Source organism: Gymnodraco acuticeps, unplaced genomic scaffold (assembly GCF_902827175.1).
Source record: "Gymnodraco acuticeps unplaced genomic scaffold, fGymAcu1.1, whole genome shotgun sequence".
Lineage (NCBI taxonomy): Eukaryota > Metazoa > Chordata > Actinopteri > Perciformes > Bathydraconidae > Gymnodraco > Gymnodraco acuticeps.
Genome location: NW_022990083.1, coordinates 2,501 through 20,506, shown reverse-complemented (window position 1 = coordinate 20,506; position 18,006 = coordinate 2,501). Strand labels below are relative to the sequence as shown.

At 39.2% G+C, this 18,006-nt stretch overlaps 2 protein-coding genes across 2 annotated transcripts in view; one reads left to right on the top strand and one right to left on the bottom strand.

Annotated features, from left to right (window-relative positions):
• Positions 1 to 568: 568 nt before the first annotated feature.
• LOC117546175 (diacylglycerol kinase delta-like) lies at positions 569 to 10,429 on the top strand (the record flags this gene model as incomplete). The annotated part of the gene is given in 4 exon segments (XM_034216317.1): positions 569 to 659; positions 5,110 to 5,223; positions 5,512 to 5,623; positions 6,951 to 10,429. Coding segments are annotated over 3 exon segments (228 nt in total), but the record flags the coding sequence as incomplete, so codon positions are not given.
• A 2,035-nt stretch (positions 10,430 to 12,464) lies between these two features.
• Positions 12,465 to 18,006, bottom strand: part of LOC117546174 (cysteine and histidine-rich domain-containing protein 1-like) — a 7,620-nt gene continuing 2,078 nt past the window's right edge. Inside the window, exons 4-8 of the mRNA XM_034216316.1 lie at positions 17,705 to 17,775; positions 14,806 to 14,908; positions 14,027 to 14,146; positions 13,724 to 13,786; positions 12,465 to 13,231 (exon numbers count right to left, since the gene is read on the bottom strand). Of these exons, the coding sequence (XP_034072207.1) occupies positions 12,782 to 13,231; positions 13,724 to 13,786; positions 14,027 to 14,146; positions 14,806 to 14,908; positions 17,705 to 17,775 (807 nt within the window). The 3' untranslated portion in view covers positions 12,465 to 12,781. The remainder of the gene's footprint in view (positions 13,232 to 13,723; positions 13,787 to 14,026; positions 14,147 to 14,805; positions 14,909 to 17,704; positions 17,776 to 18,006) is intronic.

Here is an 18,006-nt window from a genome sequence, read left to right as displayed (position 1 = left end):
ACAGATAAAATAGAAAAACATTTATGAGGGAAAGTGGAAATGAAAACCATGTTTTGGAAAGAAATTAACTGGAATAAAATACAAATTAATATTAAATTGTATATGTAAAAGAAAAAAGAGGAATTTTAAACATTTATTGGATCATTTCAAATGTTTTCTTATTTATTATTATTTTATATTAGTTATATATATTTGTTCTTGTATGAAGTGATATAATAATTCATTTAACAGTCTTTTATTCACTTATGATTACACACTGATGTTTATTCAGAAATCCCTTTAACAAAATATTTCGAAATGATAAATAATGATATATAAAACAAATATATCCGTCTTTATTCTTTTCACATAGTCTTTGATTACAGCTTGCAGGTTATCATTTTATTTTAAATAATACATTTGACTTTTATAAAAGTTTCCTGTTGAAGTAAAATCAATGAAACCTGTGGAAAATAAAACAGAAAGTGGCGTAAAATATAAAAAATTGCACTATACTAAAAGGAAACATTTTAGATGGCGTGTTCTGATATTTTAGCATTATAATATATTAATTAATTTGTATTTCCAGTGTCTGAGTCGCAGCACGGCGGTGGAGATCGTGAACAGCAGTAAAGTCCTGCAGGAGGAGACCCAGGATGCTGCTGGATGGAAAACTACTGGTACCTCTCCTCTCTGTTGTTCTCTCATTCAATCCTCCACGTCTCACGTTACAGTTTCTGCCGTCTGTTTATTGTCTGGTTTGCTCTAATTTACCCCGTAAGGACATTTATTTCTCTACTCACAATAGCCCTTTGTGCAGGAGAACAAATATAATGCACCATTGCAAAAACCCTGACATGAAAACAAATCATCTGCTCTCTGCTTTGCTTTTCATCTGCTTCCAATATTTATAACATTTTCAGACTTTCGCTTATTTTATCTCATGTCATTCTGAGACATTGAATAATTAAAGAGTCCTCTCCTGCTGATGTTCAGGTGTATATCAGTGTCTCTACTTTAAAGAGTCCTCTCCTGCTGATGTTCAGGTGTGTATCAGTATGTAGTGTCTCTACTTTAAAGAGTCCTCTCCTGCTGATGTTCAGGTGTATATCAGTATGTAGTGTCTCTACTTTAAAGAGTCCTCTCCTGCTGATGTTCAGGTGTATATCAGTATGTAGTGTCTCTACTTTAAAGAGTCCTCTCCTGCTGATGTTCAGGTGTATATCAGTATGTAGTATCTCTACTTTAAAGAGTCCCTCTCCTGCTGATGTTCAGGTGTATATCAGTATGTAGTGTCCTCTACTTTAAAGAGTCCTCTCCTGCTGATGTTCAGGTGTATATCAGTATGTAGTGTCTCTACTTTAAAGAGTCCTCTCCTGCTGATGTCCAGGTGTATATCAGTATGTAGTGTCTCTACTTTAAAGAGTCCTCTCCTGCTGATGTTCAGGTGTATATCAGTATGTAGTGTCTCTACTTTAAAGAGTCCTCTCCTGCTGATGTTCAGGTGTATATCAGTATGTAGTGTCTCTACTTTAAAGAGTCCTCTCCTGCTGATGTTCAGGTGTATATCAGTATGTAGTGTCTCTACTTTAAAGAGTCCTCTCCTGCTGATGTTCAGGTTGTATCAGTATGTAGTGTCTCTACTTTAAAGAGTCCTCTCCTGCTGATGTTCAGGTGTATATCAGTATGTAGTGTCTCTACTTTAAAGAGTCCTCTCCTGCTGATGTTCAGGTGCTCTACTTTAAAGAGTCCTCTCCTGCTGATGTTCAGGTGTGTATATCAGTATGTAGGTCTCTACTTTAAAGAGTCCTCTCCTGCTGATGTTCAGGTGTATATCAGTATGTAGTGTCTCTACTTTAAAGAGTCCTCTCCTGCTGATGTTCAGGTGTATATCAGTATGTAGTGTCTCTACTTTAAAGAGTCCTCTCCTGCTGATGTTCAGGTGTATATCAGTATGTAGTATCTCTACTTTAAAGAGTCCTCTCCTGCTGATGTTCAGGTGTATATCAGTATGTAGTGTCTCTACTTTAAAGAGTCCTCTCCTGCTGATGTTCAGGTGTATATCAGTATGTAGTGTCTCTACTTTAAAGAGTCCTCTCCTGCTGATGTCCAGGTGTATATTCAGTATTGGTAATTGTATCGTCTCTACTTTAAAGAGTCCTCTCCTGCTGATGTTCAGGTGTATATCAGTATGTAGTGTCTCTACTTTAAAGAGTCCTCTTCCTGCTGATGTTCAGGTGTTATATCAGTATGTAGTGTCTCTACTTTAAAGGAGTCCTCTCCTGCTGATGTTCAGGTGTATATCAGTATGTAGTGTCTCTACTTTAAAGAGTCCTCTCCTGCTGATGTTCAGTGTATATCAGTATGTAGTGTCTCTACTTTAAGAGTCCTCTCCTGCTGATGTTCAGGGTTGTATATCAGTATGTAGTGTCTCTACTTTAAAGAGTCCTCTCCTGCTGATGTTCAGGTGTATATCAGTATGTAGTGTCTCTACTTTTAAAGAGTCCTCTCCTGCTGATGTTCAGGTTGTATATCAGTATGTAGTGTCTCTACTTTAAAGAGTCCTCCCTGCTGATGTTCAGGTGTATATCAGTATGTAGTGTCTCTACTTTAAAGAGTCCTCTCCTGCTGATGTTCAGGTGTATATCAGTATGTAGTGTCTCTACTTTAAAGAGTCCTCTCCTGCTGATGTTCAGGTGTATATCAGTACTGTAGTGTCTCTACGTACTTAAAGAGGTCCTCTCCTGCTGATGTTCAGGTGTATATCAGTATGTAGTGTCTCTACTTTAAAGAGTCCTCTCCTGCTGATGTTCAGGTTGTATATCAGTATGTAGGGTCTCTACTTTAAAGATGTCCTCTCCTGCTGAATGTCAGTGTATATCAGTATGTAGTGTCCCTCTACTTAAAGAGTCCTCTCCTGCTGATGTTGCAGGTGTATATCCGTACTTAGTGTCTCTACTTTAAAGAGTCCTCTCCTGCTGATGTTTCAGGTGTATATCAGTATGTAGTGTCTCTACTTTAAAGAGTCCTCTCCTGCTTGATGTTCAGGTGTATATCAGTATGTAGTGTCTTCTACTTTAAAGAGTCCTCTCCTGCTGAGTTTCAGGTGTATATCAGTATGTAGTGTCTCTACTTTAAAGAGTCCTCTCCTGCTGATGTTCAGGTGTATATCAGTATGTAGTGTCTCTACTTTAAAGAGTCCTCTCTACTTTAAAGAGTCCTCTCCTGCTGATGTTCAGGTGTATATCAGTATGTAGTGTCTCTACTTTAAAGAGTCCTCTCCTGCTGATGTTCAGGTGTATATCAGTATGTAGTGTCTCTACTTTAAAGAGTCCTCTCCTGCTGATGTTCAGGTGTATATCAGTATGTAGGTGTCTCTACTTTAAAGAGTCCTCTCCTGCTGATGTTCAGGTGTATATCAGTATGTAGTGTCTCTACTTTAAAGAGTCCTCTCCTGCTGATGTTCAGGTGTATATCAGTATGTAGTGTCTCTACTTTAAAGAGTCCTCTCCTGCTGATGTTCAGGTGTATATCAGTATGTAGTGTCTCTACTTTAAAGAGTCCTCTCCTGCTGATGTTCAGGTGTATATCAGTATGTAGTGTCTCTACTTTAAAGAGTCCTCTCCTGCTGATGTTCAGGTGTATATCAGTATGTAGTGTCTCTACTTTAAAGAGTCCTCTCCTGCTGATGTTCAGGTGTATATCAGTATGTAGTGTCTCTACTTTAAAGAGTCCTCTCCTGCTGATGTTCAGGTGTATATCAGTATGTAGTGTCTCTACTTTAAAGAGTCCTCTCCTGCTGATGTTCAGGTGTATATCAGTATGTAGTGTCTCTACTTTAAAGAGTCCTCTCCTGCTGATGCTCAGGTGTATATCAGTATGTAGTGTCTCTACTTTAAAGAGTCCTCTCATGCTGATGTTCAGGTGTATGTCAGTATGTAGTGTCTCTACTTTAAAGAGTCCTCTCCTGCTGATGCTCAGGTGTATATCAGTATGTAGTATCTCTACTTTAAAGAGTCCTCTCTTGCTGATGTTCAGGTGTATATCAGTATGTAGTGTCTCTACTTTAAGAGTCCTCTCCTGCTGATGCTCAGGTGTATATCAGTATGTAGTATCTCTACTTTAAAGAGTCCTCTCCTGCTGATGTTCAGGTGTATATCAGTATGTAGTGTCTCTACTTTAAAGAGTCCTCTCCTGCTGATGTTCAGGTGTATATCAGTATGTAGTGTCTCTACTTTAAAGAGTCCTCTCCTGCTGATGTTCAGGTGTATATCAGTATGTAGTGTCTCTACTTTAAAGAGTCCTCTCCTGCTGATGTTCAGGTGTATATCAGTATGTAGTATCTCTACTTTAAAGAGTCCTCTCCTGCTGATGTTCAGGTGTATATCAGTATGTAGTGTCTCTACTTTAAAGAGTCCTCTCCTGCTGATGTTCAGGTGTATATCAGTATGTAGTGTCTCTACTTTAAAGAGTCCTCTCCTGCTGATGTTCAGGTGTATATCAGCATTTAGTGCCTCGACTGTGACATGTCTCCTTGCTTTAATGTCCAGTAGAAGCAATAGTGTTACATAGTGATGTCACCAAGTTACTGAAGTGAACAATAGGGCCTCTTTAACTTCAGGTAATCATTCTATAATTGTCTTCCCTTCTTGCGATGAGAGATAAAGCACTGCCAGATAACTGAAGACGAGAGACGGATAAATAAACCAGATTATTAGCATAATAGGCAAATCACAAACCAATTAGAACAACATTTGGCTACGCCTCAACTGCTGACAGAATGATAGGCTAACATATGTTTATTGTTGACAAATCTGTGAATTAGCATAATATACGCCGGGTGTCAAATGTACATCGTCTTGAGCAGATGTTAGCATTTTCAGTCCAACAGATGGAGGGTTTATTTTTCAATAAATGACAAGCTATTGTGAATTTTCATCCATCATAAACGAAAATCACATTATTACTAGAAATCACGTACAATAACAACGACTAAAGTAATCCCCTATATTCTCTGCCAGTGAGCCTCATACACAGGATTATTCATCAGGAACATTGTTAGATGAATATGCGTGTAATACATATTTTATAGAAATGAAATCTTGATGCATTTTGTTGTCTCTTCCTCAGTCGAAGTCTCCAGAGGAACAGGAGCTGCGGTCGACTCTGAACAGCCTCAGCACCGAGCTCCACAAACTGGACGACATCCACTGGATCTGTCCCTTAATGCAGTGCTCCGAGGAGGTGTGTGTGTGTGTGTGTGTGTGTGTGTGTGTGTGTGTGTGTGTGTGTGTGTGTGTGTGTGTGTGTGTGTGTGTGTGTGTGTGTGTGTGTGTGTGTGTGTGTGTGTGTGTGTGTGTGTGTGTGTGTGTGTGTGTGTGTGTGTGTGTGTGTGTGTGTGAGAGATGAAATCCATTGCATTACAACATGTCTAGCCACCCCAGCTACTCGCAGCCCATCTGCCCTTTCTGACAATAAGCCAAACAAATGTCTCGTGTTGCTTGTAGCTAATGATGTTTGTTGTGTGCGTAGGACTCTGTGAGGGGCAGCAGTAAGAGCAGCAGCATGAAGCTGAAGATCATTCCCAAAGTGAAGAAGGACAGAGAGAAGCTCCACAAGCAGAAGTCCAACAGCTCCCTCTCAGGTAGGACTCCAGAACAGAGCTCTGATTGAATGCTTCAGTCCCACAAATGCATTGGCTCTTGGAGTTACAGCTGTCAAAAACTCCTACATGTGTTATGGAGCATGTACAGCAGACTCTAAAGATATAATTCACCAGTCTTCGGTTATACTTAAGCAATCGAATCATGTGCCTTTTCTGTGGCGTTTTACTTTCACACAGGTGGAATCATTCCTCAGCCTTTTTTTTGTGATTACAAAGTTACAGATCTACCAAATCTGAACGATGCCCAGTCTTGATTTCTACTACTAGTTTACAATCTGTCTTCACATAAACCCTGGTGTTCACCCATGGTAAAAAGCAGCCATCTCTTAGTTCTCACTTGTCAAAAAATAAAAAATGTTACTCTTAAGGCACGGACACACCAGGCCGATTATCGGTGTCGATGGGCGTCAGGCCGACGATGAGCGTCGACACGCCCTACTCAGATTGGTGTGTCCCGCACCGTCGGGTCTTTTCAGCCGAAAACCCGTCGATTCGACATGTTGAATCGACGGGCAGTCGGCAAAATAAATCACTCTGATTGGCTGTTCAGCTAGCGAACAAACTGGACGACATCCACTGGATCTGTCCCTTGAGAAGCAAAACGGAAGTGAGGGACCCAAACAAACTCAAGAAGGCAAATCTGAGATGTCACTTGAACTCCAGCTCTCGACTCAGGTTCGGGAAAGCCCCGTGAGCTTCTCGCTGTAGAGTGAACATGGAACGCACACGCTATTTGTTGTTTGTTTATATCACGCAGTCTGTTCTTCTTCTCTCAGTGTATCACGCAGTCTGTCTTCCGGTTGTTGCCTATTTTGAATGACGAATACACACTACCGCCGCCTGCTGGTAAGGAGAGTTATTGCCACTGACGCATGCGCAGTTCGTACGTGCTACTTGGCCGTCGGCTGAAGTCTTTGCGGTGTGTTCCAGTGCGACACATGGCCAAGACGCAGAGACGCGAGGCGACACAACAGTCGGGGGTCCGTCTGTGTCAGTTCTTTGTTGTCAGATTGGTGTGTTCGGGCCTTTAGGGAGGGAGTTTGAGACAATGCAGAATAAACACTTCCTTAGCGGGTAAAATAACTCCCTGCCAACACCAACATCAAGAGTGTATTGATTTACACTCACATGGTTTTTCAAGCAGGATATAGCTAATAAGATGTCATATATCTCAGTATGATCTTGGTTTCAGTTGCCGCTGTTTTGGAAATGCCAGGGATTTTGCACAGGTTCCTCAAAATGTCCGGCCTTGACTCGCAGCAGCTCAGCATTAACATTTCGTTTTCCTCTCTCTCTCCCCCCGCAGGAAATTGGGAAATCAAAGGTGGGGCAGTTGAAGCTGACTCCTCGGGCAACTGAAGTCCTTCAAGAGGTGCTTAACACGTGACACCCAGGGGTGAGGAGCACCCTCCTGTCCTCCTGTCCTCTTACTGTGATACCCAGTGGCCTGACAGAGGTGCGAGGAAGGAAAGGAAAACCATCTTCCCAACTTTTAACGCTTCTTCCTCCCTGATTCTGTCTCCTCCACTCTGCAGGGAGGAGTTCTGTTTCCTCTCTATCTTATTTGTTTGCGAGTTCGAAGGGAACCTGGATTTGCGTCGCATCGCTCCACCAATCAGCGGTCAGCTTTTGGTTTTGTTAGGAAGTCACGTGAGCAGCAGGAAATCAAACTAAGGACGAGGGGAGGCGTGCAATGAAAGCGATTCAAGATTCTCGCATATACGTTGTTTTTTTGTTGACAAAGAATTGTGTTTACGTGGTGCTCTCCTCGCATGTCGAGTGCAGCCATATTGTTTTATTTCTATCAGTTGTTACAATCTTCTAATTCCTTTTCCTCTAACTTTTAATTGTTTTCTTTCTGAACATATGAACAGCGTTTGATTCTTTAATCTCGAGACTTTCGAAGAGTATTTATTTCTTGTTGCTACTGCCATGAGAACTCAAAACGGCAACAGACTGAACAAACATCTCAACCTTATCGTCTACTGAACTGGGGAATATCTTAAATGTTGCAAAAAAATGTACTGAGGAATGTACTTGTGTGGACTTGTATTAACCTGTGAATATTGTTTCACAAACTGCTGTTGTGGTTCTAAAGTGGTTCTTAATAGGCTGTCGTCTGACTTGTGTGACCTGGGGCTTATTTTAATACGAGTCATTTCATCTGGAAATCAGCCTTATGAATCTATTATTATCAAAGTTACTCATGTGGGTGTCGAAACGTTGGTTTTTAAAGAACATTTTCCAGCCCAGTACCAGGTGTTTACAGAAGGAGGAAGCATCAAGGACTCAGTATAATACTCCTACTTTGCCATACTCCTGATTGTATATGTAACAAAAAAGTACTTGATTTTGCCTCGTCTGTGGTTAAAAGCTATTATTAATATATTATCTATTTTTTTGTATATCTTATTTTCAAAATGGAACAATTTGTGACGCTCTCGTGGCTTTGCTGCTTCCCCCTTTTGACAAACTCCTTGTGCATATAATCAAAAACAATTACTGCTGTTGTGTCCCTGCATGAATACTTAGCCGTCCTTCGCCTCACAGTGTTGGTCTGAAGTTGCCTCAAATAGTGACTTTAATATTTGTTTTGCCAGCAGCGTGAATATTTATTTTGACGCACCACATGAAATGGGTTTTACTGCAAGATAACATTTCTTCAGAGGGAAAAACAAACCTAATTCCCTGCCAATACTTTACTGTAACCACCATCAAGAGTGTATTGATTCACACTCACGTGGTTTTTTAAGCAGGATATAGCAAATAAGATGTCATATATATCAATAACATAGTATGGTCTTGGTTTCATTAGCCGCTGTTCCTTCCCAGGTTTTACAGGAGGAATGGTCAGACATTTTAGGATTGTTTTCATTATTTGCTGTCTTAACAGAAGATACCTCTCTGTGCTCTCAGTAAAGACAACCCAGACATGCGTACCTTAGCTTAGCCTAGCTTAGCTTAGTGTAGTTTAGCTTATTGTAGCTTACCTTAACTTAGCTTAGCCTAGCTTAGCTTAGTGTTCCTTAGCAGAACTATTGGAAACAATTCTACAATACACCTTCCAGTAAATCCCAAAATGTTTAATGTACCTTATTAACTACCAAATAACTGCTGTTAGAAAAATGTGTGTATTAACAAACCTTTAAGAAGCTAGCATATTTAAAATGAGCAGCAAGAGTCAAATATGTTAGCCAGTTGCTTATTCAACAGTTGTTTTATTTTACTATGAATGTAAATACACACATAAAGTAGACTATAGACAAGTGTGTAATTTTTAACTATTTGCATTATCGTTGATAGCATCAGGCTAGCTGTTTCCAGAGTTGACTAATAAGCTAAATGCTACATGGAAGGCGCTAAATGCTACATGGAAGGAGCTCCATACTGATTGGACAGAGAATAATTTTGAATCATTCTTTTATTTAATACAGCAAAAATGTAAATTACCTAAAATGTATTAAAAACAAGGCTGTAAACTGGTGAAGGATTATTTTCCCATTCACAGAAAGGGTTAGTGCTTGATTTCTCAGTTATTTACATGTTTTTTAATCAAACTAACCCATGCTAACTCTTGAGTAGGGTTACTGTGAGGCGTTGTAGATATGCAGCTCTGGTAGGACTGTGCTCCATAGTGTGCCGGCTTTACGCTCTACACCTTAGAGGCTTTAGTGGTGTTGTGCCAAGTTTGTACCGAGTTCAGTGGGTTATGAGACATAAGGTGTGTGTGAGAGTGCGAACGTTGTTGTATGTCGTACATTTCAAAGTTTACTGTATCTTGCCTTGCACTTTACGAAGAAGCAAACTTAATGGGGAAAAAATACATTAGTGTGTGTGTTTAAGATTTTTTGAGTGTTTACAAGTGTTTTTTTTAAATTGATTTCATGAGAAAATCTTTAATTTATGATAAATGTATACGGACAAAAGTGTGTTGATACAATGTAATATATCTAACCAAACGTAAAAAGAATGATAAATATATAGTGGTTGTAAAATGACTCCCACAGCAGCTTGAATCTCCCAATGTTATTACATGTGTCATTCCAATGCCATTGAAATGTCTTTCCAATGTCACACCAATTGGTATTGAAATAGAATTGTAAAAATGTCACCAATATTAAGGTTATTTTAACTTCAAGCCAAAGTTTTTTGAATTATCCTGTGAAGTTACAGACTATTAATGAATTGTTTACACAAAAAGTAATGTCATACTCAGCTTTGAGTTGTTTAGCCAACATTTGGGTAAACTTTTTGTGTATAATTTTCAAATTGTAGGAAGTCTAACTTATGCTTTCATGAGCATTTTTCGTGCTGAAAACGAAGTGCGTCCACTTCTGGGAACACATACTTGTGTTAACCATTTTTGGGATAAAATAATGTGTTGCCTACGTTTCATGGTCTTTTAACCAAGGATTTCATAGTTTTTCTTTTAAAAGCATCATTGTTTTTAATTATTGTTCATTTTTTTCATACAGCAAAATGTCATTTTTGATTGAAACTCTTCCAGGGAGTTAAACAGCTGAAAAACTGAAAGAAAGAAAAACACAGATTGCAAACACGTCACCATGTCTGTGCAACAGTATTCCATATAGACGACATTTGTGAACGCACCCCTGATCTGAACAGCCTAAATATTGATCTATTGAGACTGTGCGCAACGCTGGACTAGATGTTGCACGAACCTTGTACGTTGCGAGGTGTTTTATTGTGTTATCGTGTGCAGTGTGTAACAAAGACAAAGTCAGCGCAACCCTTTGGAGATTAAATTACTTATTGAAGTGTGAACCTGGTGTCCTTTGGCGTTAATGTGTCCATGATGATGTTTTAAAGGGGACCTATCGTGCAAAATGCACTTTTTGATGATGGGAACTCACGCAGCGTCAGAAAATAAAACCCTCTCTCTTTTCCTCCGTACCCAAATCTCTAAAAACGGGGAACAACGGAGCTGATCCAGATTTGAGTCCGATATGACGTAATATCTGAAATGTGGACCCACGGCCCAATCAGAAACGTTGCTATCAGAAACAATGCCCGACTGTTTTGGACTTAATATGGTCGGTGTTTACATTAGCATCGCTAACACTCAGAGCTAACCTGTACTAGAGAGCATGTGTGTGAAGAAGTAGGAAGTAAAAAGGAACTCACCTTGTGGTATAACCGGCAAGAGAGAAAGCCTTTGAGCTCCAAACTGTTTACAGAAATAATCCTTGATCTAATAATACTTGTGTTTCATCACCGCAGCATTTTAGACTGTATCTGCCAGGTTCCGCATGAGCCGGCATAAGCTCCGCCCCCTCTTATTTATTATGTTTTTCAGTTTAAAAAAAAAAAAAAAAAGGGTCATTCTCAAGAGAGAAATGTTTATACCCAGAATCAGCACTTTTGAAACAGGAAGTGAAATAGAGGGATATGAGGCATGGCTAGAATGGGTGATCTGTTTTTTTTTTCTTTTGACCAAAACACTTCATAGACATGTTTTTTATATATCTGAGACCTATGCTATTGCCTAAAAATAGCATGATAGGAGACCTTTAACTCTTAAAAGGTATGGTCACAAGACAGTTTAACTACGTCAATGATATGCTGCATATTTCAGGTGTTAAGAAGTGCTTGAATTTAATGTATGTTGTTCCCTCTTCCACATGAACCTGCTGTGCTTTAGTTTTAGTTATTTGTCTCGCAGGTGTTAGTATGCTTTAAAAGTGTCAATGTGCGTCTTATCCCTAAGAGCCTAAAAGTAAAATGTTTTATAGCTTTTCGGTACTCAAAGGTTTCTTACTGCATCTTCTTTCACTCCCTTTTATGAATTTAAAACGTACACCGCAAGACTTCTGTTAACCATGAAGTATAGATCAGTCTTTAAATTATTATTAAAGCACTTTATTCGATGGGTAGTGAGGTGTTAAGGCTATATTCTCCATCTTTGGTAGAACTAACATTGCTCACCACATACTGTATCTTCTTTTAGTATTTCTTGCCTGCAGTAAAGCTGATGAGTAGGTTGTGTTTGCATATAAACAATAGGCTTATATTAATAAAAGCCATGTGTGGAAATAACATTTAAGCATGACTCATAAGCTCAAGGCTAACTGTTTTGTTTACAGAGACAACCAATTACAGCAGTGGATGCTCAAATGACTCATTAGGCTTTTAATTGAATCATTAATCTTGATTTTTCTCCTTAAAACACAGAGGACGTGCGCTGGATAACAAGTCTTATTGTTCCATTCCTCTGGTGTTTCGTTTGCTTTAGACAAACACGTACAAAAAGACATGTTTTTTTATAAATTACTATATTATGTTATTATCGTCATACTGTAAAATTAGTTTTTCTTTACATGTTATTACATTTTTTCCAACACACTATACCATGACTTTTCAATGTGTAATGGTTTCAGGCAACAACAAAAAAACAGGATAGTATGTGGACATTTTCCCCCCAAAAATAACGTAGGTATGTCGAAAATATGCAAAAAAAAAGATTTAGTATACTGTCGAAAATATGCAAAAAAACGATTTAATATATTGTCGAAAATATGCAAGAAAACAATTTAGTATACTGTCGAAAATATGCCAAAAATGACGTAGCATAGTGTGTCGAAAATATGCAAAAAAACGATTTAGTATACTGTCGGAAATATGCCAAAAAACTATTTAGTATACTGTCGAAAATATGCCAAAAAACGACAAAGTATAGTATGTCGAAAATTGAAAATAACTACAGTCGAAAAAAGAAAAAAAAGCAGGTCGAAAATATCCCAAAGAAAACGACAGAACAAAAATCAACCTAAAGTTCTACAAAAGAAAAACAATGACACCGTTTGTAAAGAGAAAGATACAGTCTTTACTTTATAAGTTGTTTCCAGGTTAGAACCTTCAAGTTGTTATTTGTATATGTCGTATATAAAACATAAAGGATCCAGTGTGTTTGTCAACCAAAGACGTAACTCAATTGTTTGTGGAAGACAATCAGCCTTTAAATCTGCCCTCCAGAGTGAGACAGCAGGTGTTGGACATGTTAGTCTCATGATATCAGAAATGAACAATTAATTAGCTTTATAACAAAAATGTGTTTAAATAGAAGTGTTTCAATTATCAACACATCTCATGTTCATCAATGCTTTGTTTTCGGCAGAGTTACTCCAGTTCTGGCATGTCTTCGTATCCTTCCCCCTCCTCCTGCCTCCTCTGCTCCTCCAGCTTCTTCTTCTCCTCCTCCACCCTCTTCCTCTCCTCGCTCACCTTCTTCATCTCCTCCTCCACCTCCTTCCTCTTTAAGTTTTGGATCTCTTCATCCTCGTTCTTCTTCATCTCCTCCTTGTCCTTCTCCTCCTTGTCCTCCTGTCTTTGGTTCTGTTTCGTGTCGTAAGCCCACTCTTCGTCCGAGTCGCTGATGTCGTCGTCTTCGATATCGTAGTAGTGCTCCTGGTTCTCCGTGGTTTCGGTGAAGGAGTCGTCAATGGGCTCTGGGTCTGGTTTGTAGTTTGGGTCTTCTAGTTTTCCCCAGGGCACTTTGTCGGCCTTACGGAGGGTCACCTCCACTTTGGAGGGGACCATGTTGACTGAACTCTTCTTAACATTCACCACCTAGGAGGAAGAAAAGAGGGGCGAGAGTTTAATGGACGATACTGAGTAAACTTTGCTAGGTATTCAATCTTGAAAATGTTTGTCTGTGGAATAAGATAACTACTCTCATTGTATAAAGGTCAGAGTAAAATAAGTCATACATTCAGAAAAACACAATATAGTATGTCGAAAAGGTCAGAAAACCACAGTGTCAAACATATCGAAAACGTCCTTTTTTTGAGAAAAAACAACGTGGTATATTGTGTCGCAGTTTTCCGAAATAAATGACATATGTCGAAAATAAATAAAATACGACATCGTATAAACTGTCGGAAATATCGGGAAAAATGACCTTTTTGAGAAAAACGACATAGTATAAAAGCGTGTCATTGTAAAAAGTCTTGGTAAAGAAATATACAAAGTCATAGTATTTCACCAATAAGTAAATCATCTTGAAAACATATATGTGTATTAGCTCAGGAAGATGTTTGCAGACAGTCATCAGATACTCACGCCCCAGAAGCGAAAGTCTTTCTTGAAGATCTTATTGTTCTCAAACTGGATTTGACATGAGAGCTACAGAGGGGAAAAAAGAGCGGGAAAAAAGAGCGGGGGGAAAAAAGAGCGGGAAAAATGGAATAAGCAAAAACAACAAAGTGCATTTTCGGCATTTAAAGATGAATGTATGGTTTATTACTTAATGGTTAAAGATTAAGTCAGCTCATATAATCTTTCCTTCTAAGATGGTACAACAGAAATAGCCAAGAGTACTACAAACGTGTACTTTAGTATTTGAGTCAATGTGTGAAAACTCACCACAGTCTGGTTTGCTTCTATGCTGCTGAACTTTGGGTTTGCGTTTTTTGCGTAAATCGTAACGATGACATTGTCTCCGGTCTGGTGCCAGTCGTACCGACACGCCACCTTCTTCTTGTCCTGCAAACACACACAATATGATTTAAAATAGATTATTGTTGCTTTGAGAAGAACTGGAGCATCAGTAGGAACTCCTCAAGGAGAAATCAAGTCATTGCCACACAAATGTTTTAAAAATCATCATTACAAAAATACACTGTGTTCAATTTTCAATGAGCACTATTGCAATCTGGCATTCTGGGACATTGTGGTTCAAACGTGAGACTTATAGCCGTTTTTAAACAATATTAAGTCACTTTTCACTTCTTTAAATGTGCTTGAGCCCACTAATATCAACATGTCATCATTATAATTCAACCTCACCTCAAATGATAACTTCTAAAATACCATAAAGTTGAATCAATCAGCCCTCAGAAACACTTAAACCAAAAGTAAATATTTAAAGCCTTCAGAAAGCTATAACGTTGTTTCTTTAAACTGCTTTGTTTTAGCTTTGAATCATAAATAATGAAAGTGTTGTTTCCTGTTCAAGCTTGATTTTGGCTGACCAAATAGAAACCTCCAGAAGGAAAAAGCCAAGCTGTGCTCACCAATCTTCACGGGAAAAAGGGTGATTTTAAAGCTGTTTTGTTGGCTTTGTCCTTTTCAGCTAAATGTCCTTATTACTGTGAACCATGTCCCTTTGTTCAGCCCGTCATGTGTTTCCCCCGGGGGTGTACCTGCTTGGGGACCCAGCAATGGACCCCTGTGGAGCAGCCCTTCTGGTCCAGGAAAGCATTGAAATCTATTGTCCTTATGCAGCAGCAGTTCCAATACTTATACCTAAACAACAACAACAACAACATAAACACATTGTCACAGTGTGTAACAGCTACAGGATTCAAAAGGAACGCTGACTGACAGTTATGTGATGATTCAAATCAACAAGAAGCAGTTTGACCTAAATGGAGAGATAAGTGCATTGTAAATGGCTCTTTGAAAAGCAATGATGAAATACTATGTAATTCAAAAATCAGTTGGAGCTTGTTTTACTTCTAAAGTCTCCTACTGATGTCCCAGATTAGTTTTTAAAGAGGCCCTATTATGCTTTTTGGGGGGTTTTCACTTCCCTGTAGTGTGTTACAGTATATCGTTTTTAGTGCATGTAAATGGTCTGCAGAGGCTAAAATCTCCAAGTTGCTAGTCCTTTGTTTACTTCCTCAACATAATATCATCACTTTGTAACACTCGCGCTTCTATTAGCTAGCGCTCCAACACATTGTACGTGATAGGCTAAGGGGCGGGACATCGCTGAGCGGTTGACCAATGACAACAGAGCCGGCCAGCTAACCAATCAGAGGACTCTTTAAAGTAGAGACACTACATACTGATATACACCTGAACACCAGCAGGAGAGGACTCTTTAAAGTAGAGACACTACATACTGATATACACCTGAACATCAGCAGGAGAGGACTCTTTAAAGTAGAGACACTACATACTGATATACACCTGAACATCAGCAGGAGAGGACTCTTTAAAGTAGAGACACTACATACTGATATACACCTGAACATCAGCAGGAGAGGACTCTTTAAAGTAGAGACACTACATACTGATATACACCTGAAAATCAGCAGGAGAGGACTCTTTAAAGTAGAGATACTACATACTGATATACACCTGAACATCAGCAGGAGAGGACTCTTTAAAGTAGAGACACTACATACTGATATACACCTGAACATCAGCAGGAGAGGACTCTTTAAAGTAGAGACACTACATACTAATATACACCTGAATATCAGCAGGAGAGGACTCTTTAAAGTAGAGACACCACGTACTGATATACACCTGAACATCAGCAGGAGAGGACTCTTTAAAGTAGAGACACTACATACTGATATACACCTGAACATCAGCAGGAGAGGACTCTTTAAAGTAGATATACTACATACTGATATACACCTGAACATCAGCAGGAGAGGACTCTTTAAAGTAGAGACACTACATACTAATATACACCTGAACATCAGCAGGAGAGGACTCTTTAAAGTAGAGACACTACATACTAATATACACCTGAACATCAGCAGGAGAGGACTCTTTAAAGTAGAGACACTACGTACTGATATACACCTGAACATCAGCAGGAGAGGACTCTTTAAAGTAGAGATACTACATACTGATATACACCTGAACATCAGCAGGAGAGGACTCTTTAAAGTAGAGACACTACATACTGATATACACCTGCACATCAGCAGGAGAGGACTCTTTAAAGTAGAGATACTACATACTGATATACACCTGAACATCAGCAGGAGAGGACTCTTTAAAGTAGAGACACTACATACTGATATACACCTGAACATCAGCAGGAGAGGACTCTTTAAAGTAGAGACACTACATACTGATATACACCTGAACATCAGCAGGAGAGGACTCTTTAAAGTAGAGACACTACATACTGATATACACCTGAATATCAGCAGGAGAGGACTCTTTAAAGTAGAGACACTACATACTGATATACACCTGAATATCAGCAGGAGAGGACTCTTTAAAGTAGAGATACTACATACTGATATACACCTGAACATCAGCAGGAGAGGACTCTTTAAAGTAGAGACACTACATACTAATATACACCTGAACATCAGCAGGAGAGGACTCTTTAAAGTAGAGACACTACATACTAATATACACCTGAACATCAGCAGGAGAGGACTCTTTAAAGTAGAGACACTACATACTGATATACACCTGAACATCAGCAGGAGAGGACTCTTTAAAGTAGAGATACTACATACTGATATACACCTGAACATCAGCAGGAGAGGACTCTTTAAAGTAGAGACACTACATACTGATATACACCTGATCATCAGCAGGAGAGGACTCTTTAAAGTAGAGACACTACGTACTGATATACACCTGAAGATCAGCAGGAGAGAACTCTTTAAAGTAGAGACACTAGATACTGATATACACCTGAACATCAGCAGGAGAGGACTCTTTAAAGTAGAGATACTACATACTGATATACACCTGAACATCAGCAGGAGAGGACTCTTTAAAGTAGAGACACTACATACTGATATACACCTGAACATCAGCAGGAGAGGACTCTTTAAAGTAGAGACACTACATACTGATATACACCTGAACATCAGCAGGAGAGGACTCTTTAAAGTAGAGACACTACATACTGATATACACCTGAACATCAGCAGGAGAGGACTCTTTAAAGTAGAGATACTACATACTGATATACACCTGAACATCAGCAGGAGAGGACTCTTTTAAGTAGAGACACTACATACTGATATACACCTGAACATCAGCAGGAGAGGACTCTTTAAAGTAGAGACACTACGTACTGATATACACCTGGAAATAATCAGAATAGAGCCCCTTTAACTTCTAATGTTCTGTAATTTTCTGATCTTACCCTTTTAGGTTTCTTTGTGTTGCTTACATGGCCCTCAGTTTTGTTTCCCTCTTTGCAAAAGCATTCTAATTATGTGTGAAATTCACATTAAGATTGTAATTAATATTTCGTTAAAGTGGATTGTGTAAAATGCAGTTTTTTATATCTGGAATCAAGATATGGAAACATGTGATGTGTTTCCTGTCCCCTCGTGGAAGACAGGGACTCCAGGATGGTGGGTGCAGACCTCTTTGTTGGTCTCTGGGCCCTGAAAGACCTGGACACACACACACACACACACACACACACACACACACACACACACACACACACACACACACACACACACACACACACACACACACACACACAGAGAGAGAGAGCAGATGATCAATACCAGGGAACAGATTTCAGTTTCTCCTCACGCCTCGGCTCATCAGTCACACCTTAAGGTCAGCAGTCAAGTGTGTTGTTTGTTTGACTGCAGGGTTTCTCAATATAAGGGTCG